The sequence below is a fragment of the Cajanus cajan genome, chromosome 6, assembly GCF_000230855.2.
Source record: "Cajanus cajan strain Asha chromosome 6, NIPB_CcT2T_4, whole genome shotgun sequence".
NCBI classification, from domain to species: Eukaryota; Viridiplantae; Streptophyta; class Magnoliopsida; order Fabales; family Fabaceae; genus Cajanus; species Cajanus cajan.
The window spans coordinates 36,400,958-36,417,366 of record NC_138522.1 but is presented as its reverse complement, the minus strand read 5'-3'; the positions used below and the strand labels follow the sequence as shown (position 1 = coordinate 36,417,366).

Here is a 16,409-nt window from a genome sequence, read left to right as displayed (position 1 = left end):
AAATGTCATGTCAATATATTTTTTTACACTAAAAGATCATAAAAATTAAATTTTAAAATTTATCGGTAATTGTTTATTGTGAAGTAATAATTTTATAGTGAAAAATTATGTCAACATAAAATTTAAAACAGTTAATATTTGATATGGCATTTTAGTTTAAAGTATTTAAAATTTGAGAAATGTAATTTGGGGGAAAGTTGAATGTGGAAATGTGGTGATACAGAAGAGTGGAGAGTGGGTTGAAGTGTTGTTGTGCGAAGAAGAAGAGGAAGAGGAAGAGGAAGAGGAAGAGAATGAGTCAGTCAACACACACACACCAAAGGCTCTATGATTTTGCGAAAATGGCTCTCATCAACATCTTCGCTCATCCCTACGCAACGGTTCTTTCTCACTTAGTTCTCTTATTCCTTCGCTTCCCGCGTTCTCATTCTCGCTCTCGTTTCAGGTCTGTGACTTGTATTGCGGAGATGCTGATGCTGATAAATGGGTCGACGCGCAAATTGGCCACTACATTGGAATTGGTACTCCTCTCCTTTGCTTCTTCTTCATGTTAATCTCAATTAATTGTTTTTGTTTTTCTTGCCGTAGACGCGTCTTCGTCTGGAATTGAGCAAATGCGAGAAGCTTGGGAGAGTCACAGGAAATCTTACACTGCCGAGTTCTTCCAGGTTGATCCTTGCGCGGTAATGCTCACTTCTCTCTTCTGCCTTTAACTCTCCACATAGTTTCACTTCAGATTTTGTTAGGGTTTCTTTGGGCCTGAATGGTGAACATGTATGACAAATTTAGTGTAAATCAGTCTAATATTTTATTTTCACTTTTGTCATGTAAGGCACACACTTCGCCGCCTTAAGGTGTTGAAACTTGAAACCCTTTTAGACCACCTTGATTTGAAGTAAACAGAATTGTATCTATTGTTAATATTAATTTGTGATTTTTGACAGGAGAATATAGAAACGCGTTTGGAGGAGAAGACCAGTGTGGCTGATGTTGTCTGCTGTTTGCAGCATTTGCAGGTCTGACTTTCACTTTGTAACCATCTTTTGAACCATTGTATTTGTTGATTTATTTGGCTATTTACATGGAGCTATAGAAGCTGTTCAGCTTGTTATGTAGGTGTCTTGTTTTCTAACAAAATATTCTTCAAAAATAGGTTAAGTAAACCCTGTTTGAGTTTCAGGTCCTTTTTGAAATATAATACTTTGGTGCTTGCAAATTTGCAGTTGTTATCTCTTTGAATTTTGTTTTTAAGTTTATCCTCTCAGATTTGCCTGTTGGTCCTCTTCTGATTATCATCTCTGATGCAGTTGTGTTTTGAGACTGAAGAGAAAGCACGGAAACTGCTGCAGAATGTGTCTTCTCTGCTGAAACCTGGGGGCTATTTTCTTGGTATTACTCCTGACTCATCTACCATATGGTATGAGAGTTGTCAGAAGCCTACTATTATTGGATTTAGTTGCATGCTCTCTCTCTCTCTCTCTTTTATTTTTATTTATTTATTTATTTTTTTTTACATTTTTATTTGGTCTATAGGTGGAAGAACATTCATTTGATTAAGTGTCCAAATAAATTTTTGTAGATTTGACTAAGGGTTTACCCATTTGACACCAGTTTTTGAAACATAGTATCACTATACACTCCAGTTTGAATGAACCATTTCATGTACTTCAGGTCAAAATATGTAAGAATTTTCCTTGATTTGTCTGCTCTTAGATTTCACTGCAAGCAAAAATATGTTATTCTGGAACAATGCCCTGTGATACTTAAAGTCATACATGTACATTGCCCCTCTTTTTCAGCTTCATCTCTTAAATTATATCTCTCAATTGGATAATAGTAATACTGCTTTTGCTGACATTATGATTCTTTCCTAGGTGTGAGATTTCTGAATTATGTCTTTTAGTTAGGTTATGTATTTGGTTATTTACAATCATGGCCCTAGTTTCTCCATCTTCTTTCACTCTGTTATTCCTTTATTAATGTTTAGATAGTTTCAAGCTCAACTTTCAGATTGAATTTTGGGGTTTTGGCTTAGATTTAGAGTTTTTCTACTAATGATTCTTTAAAGGATGCCACTTTTCAGTTTTGTCAGGACACTTTGAATGGATATGGCAAACTGGTTTATTTATTTCTTTGTATTATCATACATATATATTTATAATGACTTCCCTTTCTATGTAATAGAGAGAAAAATAAAAATAAAAAAGTAAAAGAATAGCCTAGTGGTTTCTGATGAAATCTGCATAAGAAATCCATAATTATATCGTGATTCGTGAATGATCTTATTTTGGTTAGGCAATTTTATCCATCCTCCTACGTGCAATTGTCTCTATCTATTATTTATATATATATGAATTGCATCCATTGCATTACTTCTGATCTTGGACTCCGTTGGTTCTTGTCTTCATTACTGTTTTTCTGAGCATTCATATAAAGTCTATGTGAGTTCTTTATTCACAAATATACTGGATAAAGTTAACATTGTAGCCACGTAGGGCCAAGTACCAGAGGAATGTTGAAGCCTATCACAACAAAAGCAGCAGCATGAAGCCAAACATTGTTCCCAACTGCATCCGGACAGAGAATTACATGATTACTTTTGAAGTTGAAGAAGAAAAGTACTTATCTCCATAATTGATCAACTGTGTGTTGCATATTCTTTTCTTTGGTTATTTAAGTTAAAATCTTGTTATTAATTTGAATCTGTTCAACATTTCCAGGTTTCCTTTATTTGGAAAGAAATACCAGTTAAAATTTGCTAATGATGTCTCTGCTGAAACCCATTGCTTGGTTCATTTTCCAAGTTTCATCAGGTTTTCATCTTACTTCATAACTCAACTACTCAAGATGGACGACTGTGAATTGTTGCGTTGGTTGGTGCCAATGAGTTCTGTTGATTATGGTCCCTGATATTACCTAGCAAATATGATTTATAAAAGGAAAGGTTGATTGCAAATTTTTTAAATATGTTTTTCTTTAAACTTAAAATTTCAGTCATAAAGAAGTTCCAAACAAGCTGAATTTGACTTCATTCCATGAGGAATGTAAAATTAAAACATTGAAAGAATGAGAATGCATTTATGACTTGTACTTGTTTGGTTCATACCTCATATCTTAAATTATGACTTTTAAAACAATCTAACGTGTTTTCTTCACAAAACACAGGTTGGCAAGGGAAGCTGGCCTTGAGTATGTGGAGATTCAAAACTTGACCGAGTTTTATGATGACAACAGGTTAGTTTTGCTTTCCCTGGAGAGGACTGATACTTCCAATTCCTTCAATTATAATGTTTGTTATTAGCATTTATTGAGTTTGAAATACTTTTTATTGAATATCCCTTTTGTGATTGTTTTGTAAGAGCACAATTAGCAGGCCTGCTAACGCACTATGTTCCAAACCTCTTGGATCCTAGGGGGAGACTTCTACCTCGTTCATATGACGCGCTAGGTGATGCACTACTTGTTTTTTTAATCTTGTTCTTGTTTATAAGTTTCTCGGTTTCACTTTCACCTACTGTGTATGAGGATACTCAGATACTGTATTTTCCGCCCCAATCCAGGTCTCTACACCACATTTATATTTCAAAAGCCTGACCCGGAGATTGCACCTCCAATTGCAACTCCACTCTTGCCGGATGCTAGTTATAATCACGATGAGGTAATCAATAGATACTGTAGACTATTTTACATTGATTTACCACTTTTACTTTGATCAATTTTGATTTAATATCCTAGAATGTGTCAGGTGCCTTTTTATCTTTTTAATTCTATCACTTACTACCCTTATAACTTGCTGGTTTAACATTCTCTAATTTCTCTTCAAATAGAGTCATCCACCATGCAAACAGCCTAAAGATTTTGTTTATAAATTTTATTTTTAAAAAGCTTGCTACTGTCTGGTAATCAAATTAAGCACTGACTCATTACTGACATTGTGAGATCTGTTCAACATACCCTTCAAAATATATATAAATTATTAAGTAGTGATCCTTCCTTACACTGCACAGAAGAAAATTTCTTGCTCCAGGTGAATACTGAACGTTAGATGTGGTGGAGCCCACTAAGTATGGGTTCTCACGTTTCACTGTTGGATTTGGACCTACACATACCTGATAGGCGGAATTCATGGTGTATATAAGAATTTAATTTTCATCGAGTCATGCTTGCTTTTTAGGAAACTTGCAGGTAACATCAGTTTAAAAGAAATGAAAAATAATTAAAATTTTAATGTGAACTAAAAGGTGTAATTAAACATGTAGTCTTTCTATCGTGATCAATGTGTGATTTTGCTTTTTCAACAATTTTTGTTTTATTATAATCTCCCAATTTTTTCAGTTGTTACAATCAAAATTTTCCGTTAGTTTTTTCCTGTGTAAAGTCCTGAAACCTTTATTTTCTACTCAAATAATTAAGGGTTTATAACAACTTTGCCGTAAAAGATTATTCGAAAGGTATTCGACATTTGATAAAATTTAAATAATTATGTAGAATACGAGGAGAAATAAGAGGAGGGGCAAAATTTGAGGTTTGTGAATTTGAATGAAATACGATGTTTTGTTTGAATGGTTTTGTTGATTCAATTTATGTAGATTTGAGAAGAAAATGAGAGTTTTAGAAAAACAAAACAAGATTTGGTTATGGCAATTAAAGAATGGGAAATTAAATTTGGGAAACAAACTATTCAGAGGCTAAAATCGTACGTTGGCTATAACAAAGGGATAAATGATTTAATAAAACCAAACTATAATAACAATTATTATAAATTTCCAGTCATTCACGTGGTGATGAATGACTCACTATTTTATTTTGTTTATTTCCAATATATGTATAGATGAGTCATTAATAGAGGTAAAGAGGCCCAAACCAAAAAAATCAATTAAATTATATTGGGAAAGTTCTTTGTAAGTGGTACATTTGAGACTTTAAAGCAAATAAAAAAAAGAAGCAATTATGTGTATGATGAAAGAGTTGATCTTTACCAACCTAACGTTTTCATGTACAGTCAGAACTTACTTTCTTTAAGCAAATGAGCTTGTTTTGTCCAAGCTGACAAATCCAAAATTGTTTCTCACTTTCATGGTCCAGCTTTGTATCACATCAGTACTAATCATGTGGAAATGCATCTGCCTCATGAATTTTGCTTTGCCAGAATATTCCTTTCAATGGTTTTATAATTAAAATATAACATTATTTTGCATCTATATTATTTATTTGTTTTTGTTGGGATGCGTTTGCAATTCACTTTTTTTCCATGGTGTTCTTGTAGCAGGGAATCAGCTGGCGAGAAGACGAAATAATAAATATAGAACCTGCTATTGGGCTGGGCAAGATAAGCGAACAAAAGGGGATATTGGGCCCTGGCCCTGCAGATTTACGTTTTCCAGAAGCACTTTGAATGTTAGGAATTCATATTCACTGCAAAATCATGGTGAAATCAATACGAAATTAACTATTTGTTGTTTCAGAAAATCACAGCTAGTTACACTTACTGTGTTACCAAACATGCAATGCACTGAAGCTACAGGTTTAGGTGATTTTGTTGTTTCTGATGCAATTAATATTTTACTAGCAAATGGCAAGCAAAAAACAAAAAAGGCAGATAGGTGTTAACTTCTTTTTTAAATGGTAAAGGTTAGGTTTGGTTGTTTTCATTGACATGTAGTCAATGTTCACGGATTAGTTTATCATGTATTTACATATTATTGTACGTGTTAGCTTTTCTTCCAGGCTTCTGCCAAAGGTATCCCAAAAACAGTAGAATTAAAAATGTAGTGTTGAACAATTTTTAATTGATACCACTTTCCTCGAAATAGGGATAACCATGAGTCAATATTACTAGTCTTGTGTTTTTTATCTTTCTCCAAAAGGAAATCAACGGTTGATGCTTTTTATGGTTTGGATTTTGCGGGAGCAGAATCCTTTGTCTCTAATTATAACTTAAGATTCTGTTTGGAGTAATATTGAAGTGTTTGGTTTAGCTTAAATCATCAAAAACAATTATTTTTAAAGTTCTAAATAAATGTAGCAAAATTAAATCCTTAAACAACTCGTCCGAACATGCATTCATAGATCCTTACAAATTTAAATTGGTTTGGTACACAATTAATAATGAAAAGAAAATTACAATCTTTCGCTTTGAATCCACGCTCTTTAATTTCTCTGAGGTTTCATTTACACTTGCGTACTGTCTAATATAAAAATAAAGCGATGGCTTTCATTTAAAAGATAAATTATATTAATGATTTTTATAATATAAACTTGATTTCAATTTTTTTTTATATATATAATCGAAGGGAATTATATCGATTTTTGTATTAGAATATAAAGTTAATGGCGCGCTTTTAAATAACTGTTCTTATAATATTTTATATATTTTTTTGGGAAAAAACTTGTAGGTAAAAGGACTTCTTATTTATTATTAAAATTAGAACACTTCATACTTTGTTTATTTAATTTAAATTAATAAGATTTAATAGAAAAAATAAAATAAAATCGGAGGATGATAAGTTATAGACGTATCATGGTAATTACAATAGAAAGAAAGCGAGTTTAATTAAATTTTTCTATTTACATAGGAGAGAATATATAAATAATGAATAAGGTAAAACTAAAATTATTTAAAATAGATATAAATGAATTAGTTAAAGAGTATACGTGTCTTAAGAAAAAAAAAATCTTTATCTTTTTTTTTTATTCGTTCCTGGAATATCCAGGCCCCGATAGCAGTGACTAATCTTCTCGTTACGTTGGTGGCACCTGAAAGGGTGGGATAACTGGCCTCAAGATTTAATGCGGCTGCATACACAAGGCAGGATTCAAACTCCTAACCTTGTTTAAGCGTGAATCAACCCTTACCGCTGAACCACACGCTTGGGGTTAAAAAAAAAATCTTTATTTATTCTATTGTTATAGATATTTTAAATAACCAAGATAAGATGCCGAAGTAAAAGTCTTAGTTATGTTATTCTTTCGAAAAAATTCACGTAAAAACTATGGCAGCATTTTTTCATCCACGCCTCTATATTGTATATCTTTCATTAAAAAAATGTGGGACTGCCTTAATATTATGTTACTTTTCACAATTATAACAAAACTTTATATATTACATTTTATAGAATTTGCATGTTACTTTTGGTGGGTAGGAAGTTTTTTATACTTAGAAATGATTCTTGAAAATTATAAATATTGAGAATCATAATTTTTAAGAATAATTAATATCTATTTGATTATTTCTTAAAATATTTATATAAGATTTTTGGGAATTATAAATTTTCTGATTTTGTTACAATAGTATATTTTTAGATATTAAATATTTTTATAAAAATATATTTTATTGTAATAATTTTATTAGATATATTTATTTACTCAAATCTTATTATAAATATAATATTAATTTTTTTATGATTTAGTTAATTTTTGAAAATAATAAAAAAAAATAGTTGCATATAAAAATAATTTTTTATATAATAATATTTATATTTTGATAAAATTTAAACTATTTTAAAATGTTAAAACTTACTGTTAAAATTATTTAAATATATAATTTAATAAAAAAAATGTTACCTTATAATTAGAAAAGATAAAAGTATATTATTTTATTTTATTAAAAAATTAAAAAAAAAAGTGTTAAGAAATAATTTGTAAGAAAAATAGAGATATGAAAGGGAGAAAGATGGATTTATGAGAAAGTAAAAAGAAATAATTTTAAAAAAAATATTATTTTGGGTGAGTTTTTTTTTAAAATAAATATCAAACATAAGAAATCGATATTTACGATCTAAAATTTTCATGAAAATAATTTTTTTTCTCTATTAAATTTTTTTTTTCTTTCTAAAACTCCATAACTTAATGGTTGTCAATCTAATATTGAAACAAAGGGAAATTCCAAATGCAAATGCCAAGAAAAACTGTGTTAAATACTCGACCTAGTTAGTCAAATCTAATCAAACATTTTCATCATACAGCTGTAGGATAATCATTACATTACAAGCACTCATTAAAAATAAAAGTTAAAAATGTACCATATTATATAATATAAGATAATATTTTCTTATTCAATAAGCAACTAATGAGTGTTAATTTGAGTGAAACAAACTTAACTTCCTTAAATATATAATTTTGACTTTGATTTGTGCATGTTAAAAATATCAACTGATTTTGTTTTAGAATGATGACTATCAAATCTAAGCCAATAAACTTATAGATATTATCCAAATTCGTACCATTAATTTTATTTTTCAATTGCTTCGTTCAGGTACATTCAGCCTTTTACAAAATCAGTGAAAACTGAAAAACACTTAAAAAAATCCTGTTATTTAATAAATAGGAGATCACGACCAAGATTTTTTTTTTTGCTGATTAATTTTTTTTTGTACCAGTGCTTTTTTGAAATAAAATAAATATTTTTACGCTTTTGATGTATTTGTCTAATTCTTTTAAACAAGTAATTTTCTAGTTTTTTAAAAATACAATTGCTATTTACTTATTTAAGAATTTTTTTTTTCCAAAAGTACTTTTTTAAAGTTTAAACAAACAAACTCAATATTATATAAAAGAGAAATATTTAAAAGAATAATGTTTTTATTCAAGTATTTTAGATAGAAAGTATATAATTAAAATAAAGATTCATTAAAAATAAAATAAATAATTTCTTAACTAAAATTATTTATTTACAAAATTAATAAAATTTCATACTAATAAGATACATAAAAAAATATTAAAATATGTTGACTCAGAAATGCTGTTAATTTATGGTCATAGTCTTGAATCTTATCCTCTTAGACAATAAAATAATCTCTTATATCTTTTGTATGCTGATTTATTACCAACAACTTTATTTTTACTTTTTAGATTTTACACGCGATTGATTGGAAAGGTTGACATCATCAACCAAAACTAGCATTTACAAAGCAGCCATACACACGCTTCAAATAATAATAATAATAATTATTATTATTATTATTATTATTATTATTATTATTTATCTTTTAAACTAGTTAATTAAAGTGTGATAAATAAATTATAAATATGCACATTTATTTTTGATAATGTCCTTCGAATAATTTTTGGTTCTTTTATTTGCTTTTGTTTTTGTAAGAGCATAACTTTTTGAAGGAAAATAAAAAGGTTACAGATTGATTAGTCAAAGACTGAAAAAAGAGTTTAGCAAAAAGAAAAAGATGATGAGAACCACACACCAAACATTTCTTTATCTTCTACCAAACAAAACCTGGACTTTGCAATTCGGGTCGTAAACGCAGCCGTTTTGACATGTTTTGCAATATCGGATCCGGGTCAGGAAAACGGAGCATAGGAGGGGTATTTTGGTAAAAGAACAGAATTCCGCGTCGTTGCCATTAATGATTGTGACGGGACTCTCTCCCCTTTGTTCGGACCCAAATTCAAATCCTTTCTTCTATTTTTTTTGTCATATGCATTGTGTCACTCTCTTTAATGTCATATTAAATTCAAAAAAATCTTTCACCTATATCCTACTCTTAATTATATACAATAACACTTGAAAAATAGATATCATATATGCTAAGGATATTTTTTAAACATGTTTTTACTTATGTGAAACAATAAATTTTTTTATTTTTGTTCTTAATTTTTAATCTCTTTAAAATTAAAAAATTATTATTTTTAATTGTATTATCATGTAACACTTATTAATTGTTTATATAGTTAACATTAGGTGAACTAATCATCTTATGTTACACCGACCACTAATGTCTAAAATTATAGTATAAAAAAATAAATGTTATTTATATGGCTAAAAACAAACATTAAGAATTAAAATTAGTAATTTAAGATTTTAAAGAATAAAAATATTTTACATAAATTACAATTAAATTTTTTTCATTTTATAAGAATAAAAAATAAAATCAGGATGATTTTATTTTATATAGATTAAAAACGTATTTTATTCTTATTTTTTTTTATGATAAAGGAGCAGCATGTGAAGAAAATTTGTAAGTAACTAATTAGAACCAACCCTAAAACATCATCATCACATTATAATACTAGAAGCTAAAACTGCTACCAGAAATGGTACAAGCCTCGTGGACAAAGAACCCTTCTTGAATATATCGAATGATTTGTTCTTAATTTTATAAAAAGTATGTTCAAAGCAAGAAATGCAAATCCACACAATAATGATTTGTTTGTAGATGTAATAAAGAATTTTTCTGTTTCACTAAGTAGTCCATTGGACATTTTTTAGTGATAAAGTTAACGAGTTTACAATATTTTTAGTTTCTCTACCTCTCAGCAAATTTAACAATTTGGTGACTCAAGATTATTTTTTTCTTTCCAAAACATGTTGGTAAGTTCAAATTTGAGACAGGAAATTAATGAAAAGACATTTAAGGATTAAACTTCAACTCGAACTCTTGATTTGGCCTTTCAAAATTTGTTGAAACATCAATTTAATTTTTAAAAGATTAATTATTGTTCTGGTTGTTTTTTCAAGCAAATGGCATTGTCACTAATCTCAATGCAAAATTGTATTTATAAGACACATTTTTTTCAAGCAACAATTCCCTGTCGTGACTCAAACAATGAATATAAATGTACATTTTATCAAATTAAGACTTTTTTGTCTAATAATTTTTTTTTCCAGAACCGTTATGTGAATAACAGTTAATTATTTTATAATGCATACGTAACCACTTATATTTTAACAAAAAAAAATCTACATTTTCAATTTTTCTATAATAACATTCAATCATATTCTAACTTCATATAATTACTAGAATTAGTTTAGTGGTGAGGTGAAAAAAATTGAGATAATTAAAAATATAGAAATTTAGATTTAATATTCATTGTGATTATTTTTGTAATATTTTTTTATTTTTATATAAAAAATATATTCTAACTTCATATAATAAATTATTAGATCACAAAATATTATTATAATTAGTATTGATCATTCACATAAAAATTACACACTACTGGCTACTATTGTAATTTATTTTGAGTACTCTAGTATTTCATTATTTACAATGAACACAGTTATTTCAATCATGCACACAAAAATTAATAAAAACGTGTCAAGAAAATTTGACCGTTTTAACTAAACTAACTACATACAACCTTTTCAGATCTAAGCATCAAAGTATTTGAACAAACAAAAGCAATAAACTGACATTAAAAATAAATTTAAAATAAAAATTGAACTTTTTAGATTAATCTTGAAAATGATGGTAATATTTTTCTAAAACAAATAATAGAGAAAAAGGATGGTGTATTTTGAATGAGTTGTGAAATATTAATTTCATCAAATATTTAAATTTGAAATAAAATATTTATTTTGGGGGGTCATTGGTTTCACTCGGTTTCTCTCTGTATCTGAGTTTCTGCTTTGTTTGCATTCCATGTGCACCTTATTTCCTAACACTGCACCTTCTCTCTCTTCTCTCTCTCTCTTCCTCAAGGATTCACGGGTTGCTTCTTCTTTTTTGTGATCGGTGAGTTTCTGGGTTTCTCTCTGTTCTTCCACTGTACTTCATTTTCTCTTACTCATTCTATTATTTCTGTACTTCACTTTTGCTGCAATCACTTTGCGGTGTTAAGATTTGAGTTTTCACTAATATAGTTTTTTGCCCATATAAGCAAACAAGCTGGTGAAGTGATGGAAAGTTGACAAAAAGTATGTAAATTTGTTTTTTTATTTATTTATTATTTTTATCATGGAGAAAAGAAAAGAGGTTTTTGGAATCTGGGTTTGCTGGTAGGGTTTGTGTTTAATCATGAGTTTTTAGATTTATGTCATTTTAATTGCAGTGTAAATTGGTATGAGACCAATTGCCCAGAAAAATGCAGTCTCTTTCAGCTTTGAATTTTTGTTAATTCTTTATTTAATGAATGAGTAGACAGGGAATAGGATCCATGTTTAGGTTTATGTGATGAGCTAGCCTTTTTATTTTTTAGTATATATTCTTCAGGAGTATTTACCTGGAATGAAAAGTTATATTCCCTCGTTGCTTCTTAATGAAGCACTTCTGTCCATCAGAAACTGCACGGCCAGGACAAACACCAAAAAGAGCAACAAAGGGGAATATAAACATTATTTTTGCTTTTACTGGAATATATGTTAATTTTTCAGAGGTAAGAGAGCCACTTCACAATGACTTACTGTTGATGATTTGATGCAAGGAATTAGTACATCTGTTAGAATTGTATGCCTTGACAAAGCATGTAAAACATAAAGAATATTTACCTCAGCCTTATCTATCCATTCCTTCAAAATGCTTAATATGTGGTATAAATTTGAACCATATGTAATGAAGGGGAAGAAAGATATAGTGGGTAGAAAAAAGGAAACTGATGCTTTCAATCTACCTAGTGATATATTTTTGCACTTGATTCTTGAATCATGTGAAGCAAAAGAAGTAATATAATCTAGTTGTAAACTTAAAACACTTAGAATAGCTTGGCATGACTAATGTTTGATGCTATGTAGCAGGTAGAAATAAGAGTACCAAACTGGTATGCACTATAGACCAAAGTGAATTACTGCAAGCTCAATCCCTGTCATTCTCCTTCTTCTACTGGTGTGGGACAGAATAGTAAAAAAAAAGGTAAGGTAAGCTAGATAAGATGCATATATTTTTTGGGTTCTTTTTTGATTGTCAAGTAGCAACATGATGAACATTATCTAGTTTCCTTTCATTCAAACAGTGTTTAGTAGCTTCTTTGGTATTATTTTGAGATATTTACCTGAGCATTTGAATATTTTTATGGGATGAAATTTATCTGAAATGTACATGAGATATTCAATGGCCATTTTAACAATCTCTTTTTTATTTTATTTGCTGAGCACAGAGTTATGGCGCAGGATTTGTCTTAAAGGACGTAGGTTTACTCCATTTCTATATAAGCAATGGTTGCGGAATCATGGTTTCGCAGTCTGTGGAAGGCTCCTCGGAAGCATGATGCTAATTCCGAGAAGGTGGTCATTGAAGTATTAGCATTTGAAATAGCAAGCTTGATGTCCAAGCTAGTTAACTTATGGCAGTCTTTGAGTGATAAACAGATTGTTAGATTGAGGGAGGAAATCACAAATTCACTGGGCATAAGAAAGCTTGTCTCAGATGATGATAATTTCATTGAACGCTTGATCTGTTTGGAGATACTTGAGAATATGGCGCACGTGGCTGAGTCTGTGGCCAGGCTTGCTAAGAAATGCAGTGATCCGATTTTGAAAGGTGTTGAAAATGCATTTTATGAGTTTATCACTTCGGGTGTTGATTCATATGGGTGGGAATTCACTTCCAAGAAAATGGAAAAAAAGATTAAAAGGATGGAAAAGTTTATAGTGACTAATGCAAGTTTGTATCAAGAGATGGAAGTGCTTGCTGATCTTGAACAAACTTTTACAAGAATGAAGGCTAGTGGTGAGTCAGATGGTGTAACTTTAATGGAGTATCAGAAGAAGGTTGCATGGAAGAGGCAGGAGGTGAGGCACCTACAGGATATTTCTCTGTGGAACAGGACCTATGATTACACAATACATCTTTTAGCAAGATCTTTATTTACATTATTCTGCAAGATCAACCATGTGTTTGGAATTCAAGAGATGGTGGATGTTGGTGGAACCAATAACTCTGGTGTCTTGAATTCTGATTTCATTTATAGAAGTCAATCGGTTTCCACATTATTGCAGTCTTCATTCCACCCATCAGAGAATAATGTTGCCAGATTTTCTTCAGGACCACTTAACGCTATTACTGCTAGATCTGGTCCAATTGGTAGAACAACAAATAAAACAAGCATTTCTTATTCAGGTCCTCTCGGTGACTCATCCACAAAGTCGGGCCCCATTTTAGGGAAATATACAAACGTCAATTTTTACTCAGGTCCTCTTGGAAGGAAATCGAATCAATCAGTCCCAGTTACTGGAAGAAATAAAAAGAGCAAGATTTGGAGGTTTTATGGACACTCTTCTGCCATTAGTGGGAAGGCAACTCCCTCAAGACCGAGTAGACTGACTCAAGTAGGACCGTTCAAAGGATGTATGGCTTGGGACAGTTCCATATTCACTGACTGCCAGTCAAGTGCAAATGGTGTTCAATATGGAATTCACAATTCCAAAGATGTTAATTCTAACCCTCTTGGTCCTGGAAAAGTGGTTCATCATACTCAATCCGTTTTCAAACCTCTCTGCAAGCTATTAAATCCTCCACCTGAAACCCTGGGTGCTGCTGCTCTAGCATTGCACTATGCAAATGTTATCATTGTGATTGAGAAGCTAGCAGCTTCTTCACACTTGATTGGTCTGGATGCAAGAGATGACCTGTACAACATGTTACCGAGACGTGTGAGAGCTGCCCTTAAGGCAAAGTTAAAGCCATTTACCAAGACCATGGCTTCATCATCATCATCATCTATATATGACCCAACTCTAGCAGAAGAATGGAATGAAGCAATGTCAAGCATACTTGAATGGCTAGCACCACTTGCTCACAACATGATAAGATGGCAGTCTGAGAGAAGTTATGAGCAGCAGAGCTTTGTTTCCCGGACGAACGTGTTGCTGGTACAGACCCTTTACTTTGCAAATCTAGAAAAGACGGAAGAAGTAATCACTGAGCTTCTTGTGGGTCTGAATTATGTTTGGAAATATGGTAGAGAGCTCAATGCAAAAGCTCTGGCCGAGTGTGGCAGTTTTAGGGTTGACAATGAATATCCTAATCTGAATGGATAAATAATTTGTATCAAGGTTGTGGCCATTTCCTGCAGGAGTTCAGTTCCTTGCCACGGATGAGACTTCAGGAGCACTAATCATCAGTCTTGTAGAAGCAACAAATGTGAATCAAGTGGTAGCTGAAGTATGAGAGAAGTACCTATGTATTCATTATTGTGGAAATTTAGTATCAGAATGCGTACCTGGGGAGGAATTTTTTTAATCATTATCGTTAATTTTCTTTGATGAGTTCCAAGCTGCTAGAACTTGGATGGCTGGTCTCATCTTTGCAATGTTGGCCTTCTTTCCTCTTTGATGAGTTCCTACTTCCTACGTGATGTTTAGGGTGTGCATATTTATGAGCATTTATTACATATTAAATTGTATAGTTCTATCACGCAATGGTGAGTGTTATTTCGCTATATTTTCTGAATTCTCAGGCAAGATATTTGTCATACTATTGGTAGTACGTACCATAAAATCTACTTTTCTTTTTATGCTCAAATTCAAACTAGTGTTACTGTGTCTATATAGCTCATAGTACCGTGATAGAAGCTATCACAAACCCATCTGCGGAGAAATTGTCATCTCAAACCCATATTTCCACCGATTTATGGCAATTTTACATCTGGAGTCTATTTGGCAGGAAGAAAAGAAACAAGTGAGAAAGAGAAGAGAGAGGGAGAATGAATACAAATAAATCACAAATACAGAAAAAACGAGTGTTTAAGGAAGAAATAGGAAGGAGAGAAAAATATTTTAAAATGAATTTTTAAATTAAATAATTGATTGACTTAATTGATTAAATTAAAAAGGCAAATGATTGTTTTTTTTTATGTAATCAGTTATATCAAGATTTTAATCAAATTAAATCACCAAATGAGGGAGATGATCAATTTTAATTGGTGTCATGCATGTTATTGTTGATTTTCCGATTTGAGTAGAAATAAAAAATGTGGATTTTACAAAAAAAAATTTATTTCTTTACTCACCTATTTCCAAGTAAATAAATAATCCAACATTTTTATTTCTTATCCCCTTATTTTTCCTCTCCCCAGTTTCTTTGTTGTTTGTCACACACCAAACGCGGCTTAGTGGTAATTTTCATTCCATCTGCAAATATTACTTATCTCTCCCATAGTTTACTACTTACTAGGGGGCTGGATAGTTCAGGGTCTAGTTCGTGTGAGGTCAATGATTGATATTGCTATTACATCACACGCAGTACAAGTCAAAGTGTCAGACATAAGCGGTGAAAGAAAATAAAGTTGCGAGGAAGAAGGTTTTGGCTAAGCTATTTAACACATTCTCTCAACCACTTCTAGAAGAGTAGGGCACATCTGAACAAGCACGGAACATGTTGCCCAACAAATCGGAAATTTTGATGATACTTTTGTTTTCTTCTGACTATAGCAAACAAGAAGATTCAAAGAATCGAATTTTTTACTGGAATAATATTTTTTTTAAAAAAAATTACAAGAATGATCACTGTGCAGGATTATTTACCGAGATAGAATCATTTACTGTTGGGAACCGAATTCTGAGCATCAAAATGTAATTTTTTTTGTTTTTTCAACTCAGAATTCGGTTCCCGGGGAACCGAATTCTAAGTTGGTTTTAATTTTTTTTTTTTTTTTCGTGTCTGGGGCAAATGTGGGCTGATGTGGGAAGCGGAACGGCCCGTTCCAAAAGCAGAACGGGCTGTTCTGCTTAAAAAAACAGA

General features: G+C 30.9%; 2 protein-coding genes across 14 annotated transcripts; both read left to right on the top strand.

The window, feature by feature from the left end:
• Positions 1-171: 171 nt before the first annotated feature.
• On the top strand, positions 172-5,767 carry LOC109798039 (S-adenosyl-L-methionine-dependent methyltransferases superfamily protein). Of its 3 annotated transcripts, none has more exons than XM_020358234.3 (11): positions 173-380; positions 446-521; positions 589-683; positions 945-1,016; positions 1,308-1,417; positions 2,496-2,618; positions 2,721-2,813; positions 3,166-3,234; positions 3,360-3,448; positions 3,561-3,658; positions 5,267-5,767. In XM_020358234.3, exons 1-11 carry the CDS (start codon positions 294-296, stop codon positions 5,393-5,395), a joined length of 1,041 nt encoding a protein of 346 aa, XP_020213823.1. In that variant the 5' UTR covers positions 173-293; the 3' UTR covers positions 5,396-5,767. The 3 variants fall into 3 exon arrangements, with proteins under 3 accessions (XP_020213825.1, XP_020213823.1, XP_020213824.1); XM_020358235.3 differs by having other exon boundaries at positions 174-380; positions 5,270-5,767; XM_020358236.3 differs by lacking the exon at positions 5,267-5,767 and having other exon boundaries at positions 172-380; positions 3,371-3,448; positions 3,561-3,664.
• Positions 5,768-11,308: 5,541 nt separating this feature from the next.
• LOC109796624 (type-1 restriction enzyme mjaxp r protein (DUF668)) lies at positions 11,309-15,119 on the top strand. Of its 11 annotated transcripts, none has more exons than XM_083076981.1 (4): positions 11,313-11,468; positions 11,614-11,650; positions 12,467-12,581; positions 12,839-15,119. In XM_083076981.1, the coding sequence occupies exon 4, from the start codon at positions 12,884-12,886 to the stop codon at positions 14,705-14,707; it is 1,824 nt and encodes a 607-aa protein (XP_082933107.1). In that variant the 5' UTR covers positions 11,313-11,468; positions 11,614-11,650; positions 12,467-12,581; positions 12,839-12,883; the 3' UTR covers positions 14,708-15,119. The 11 variants fall into 11 exon arrangements, with proteins under 11 accessions (XP_082933106.1, XP_020211923.2, XP_029126700.2 ...); XM_020356335.3 differs by having other exon boundaries at positions 12,826-15,119; XM_083076979.1 differs by having other exon boundaries at positions 12,467-12,586; positions 12,826-15,119.
• The last annotated feature ends 1,290 nt before the right edge of the window (positions 15,120-16,409 follow it).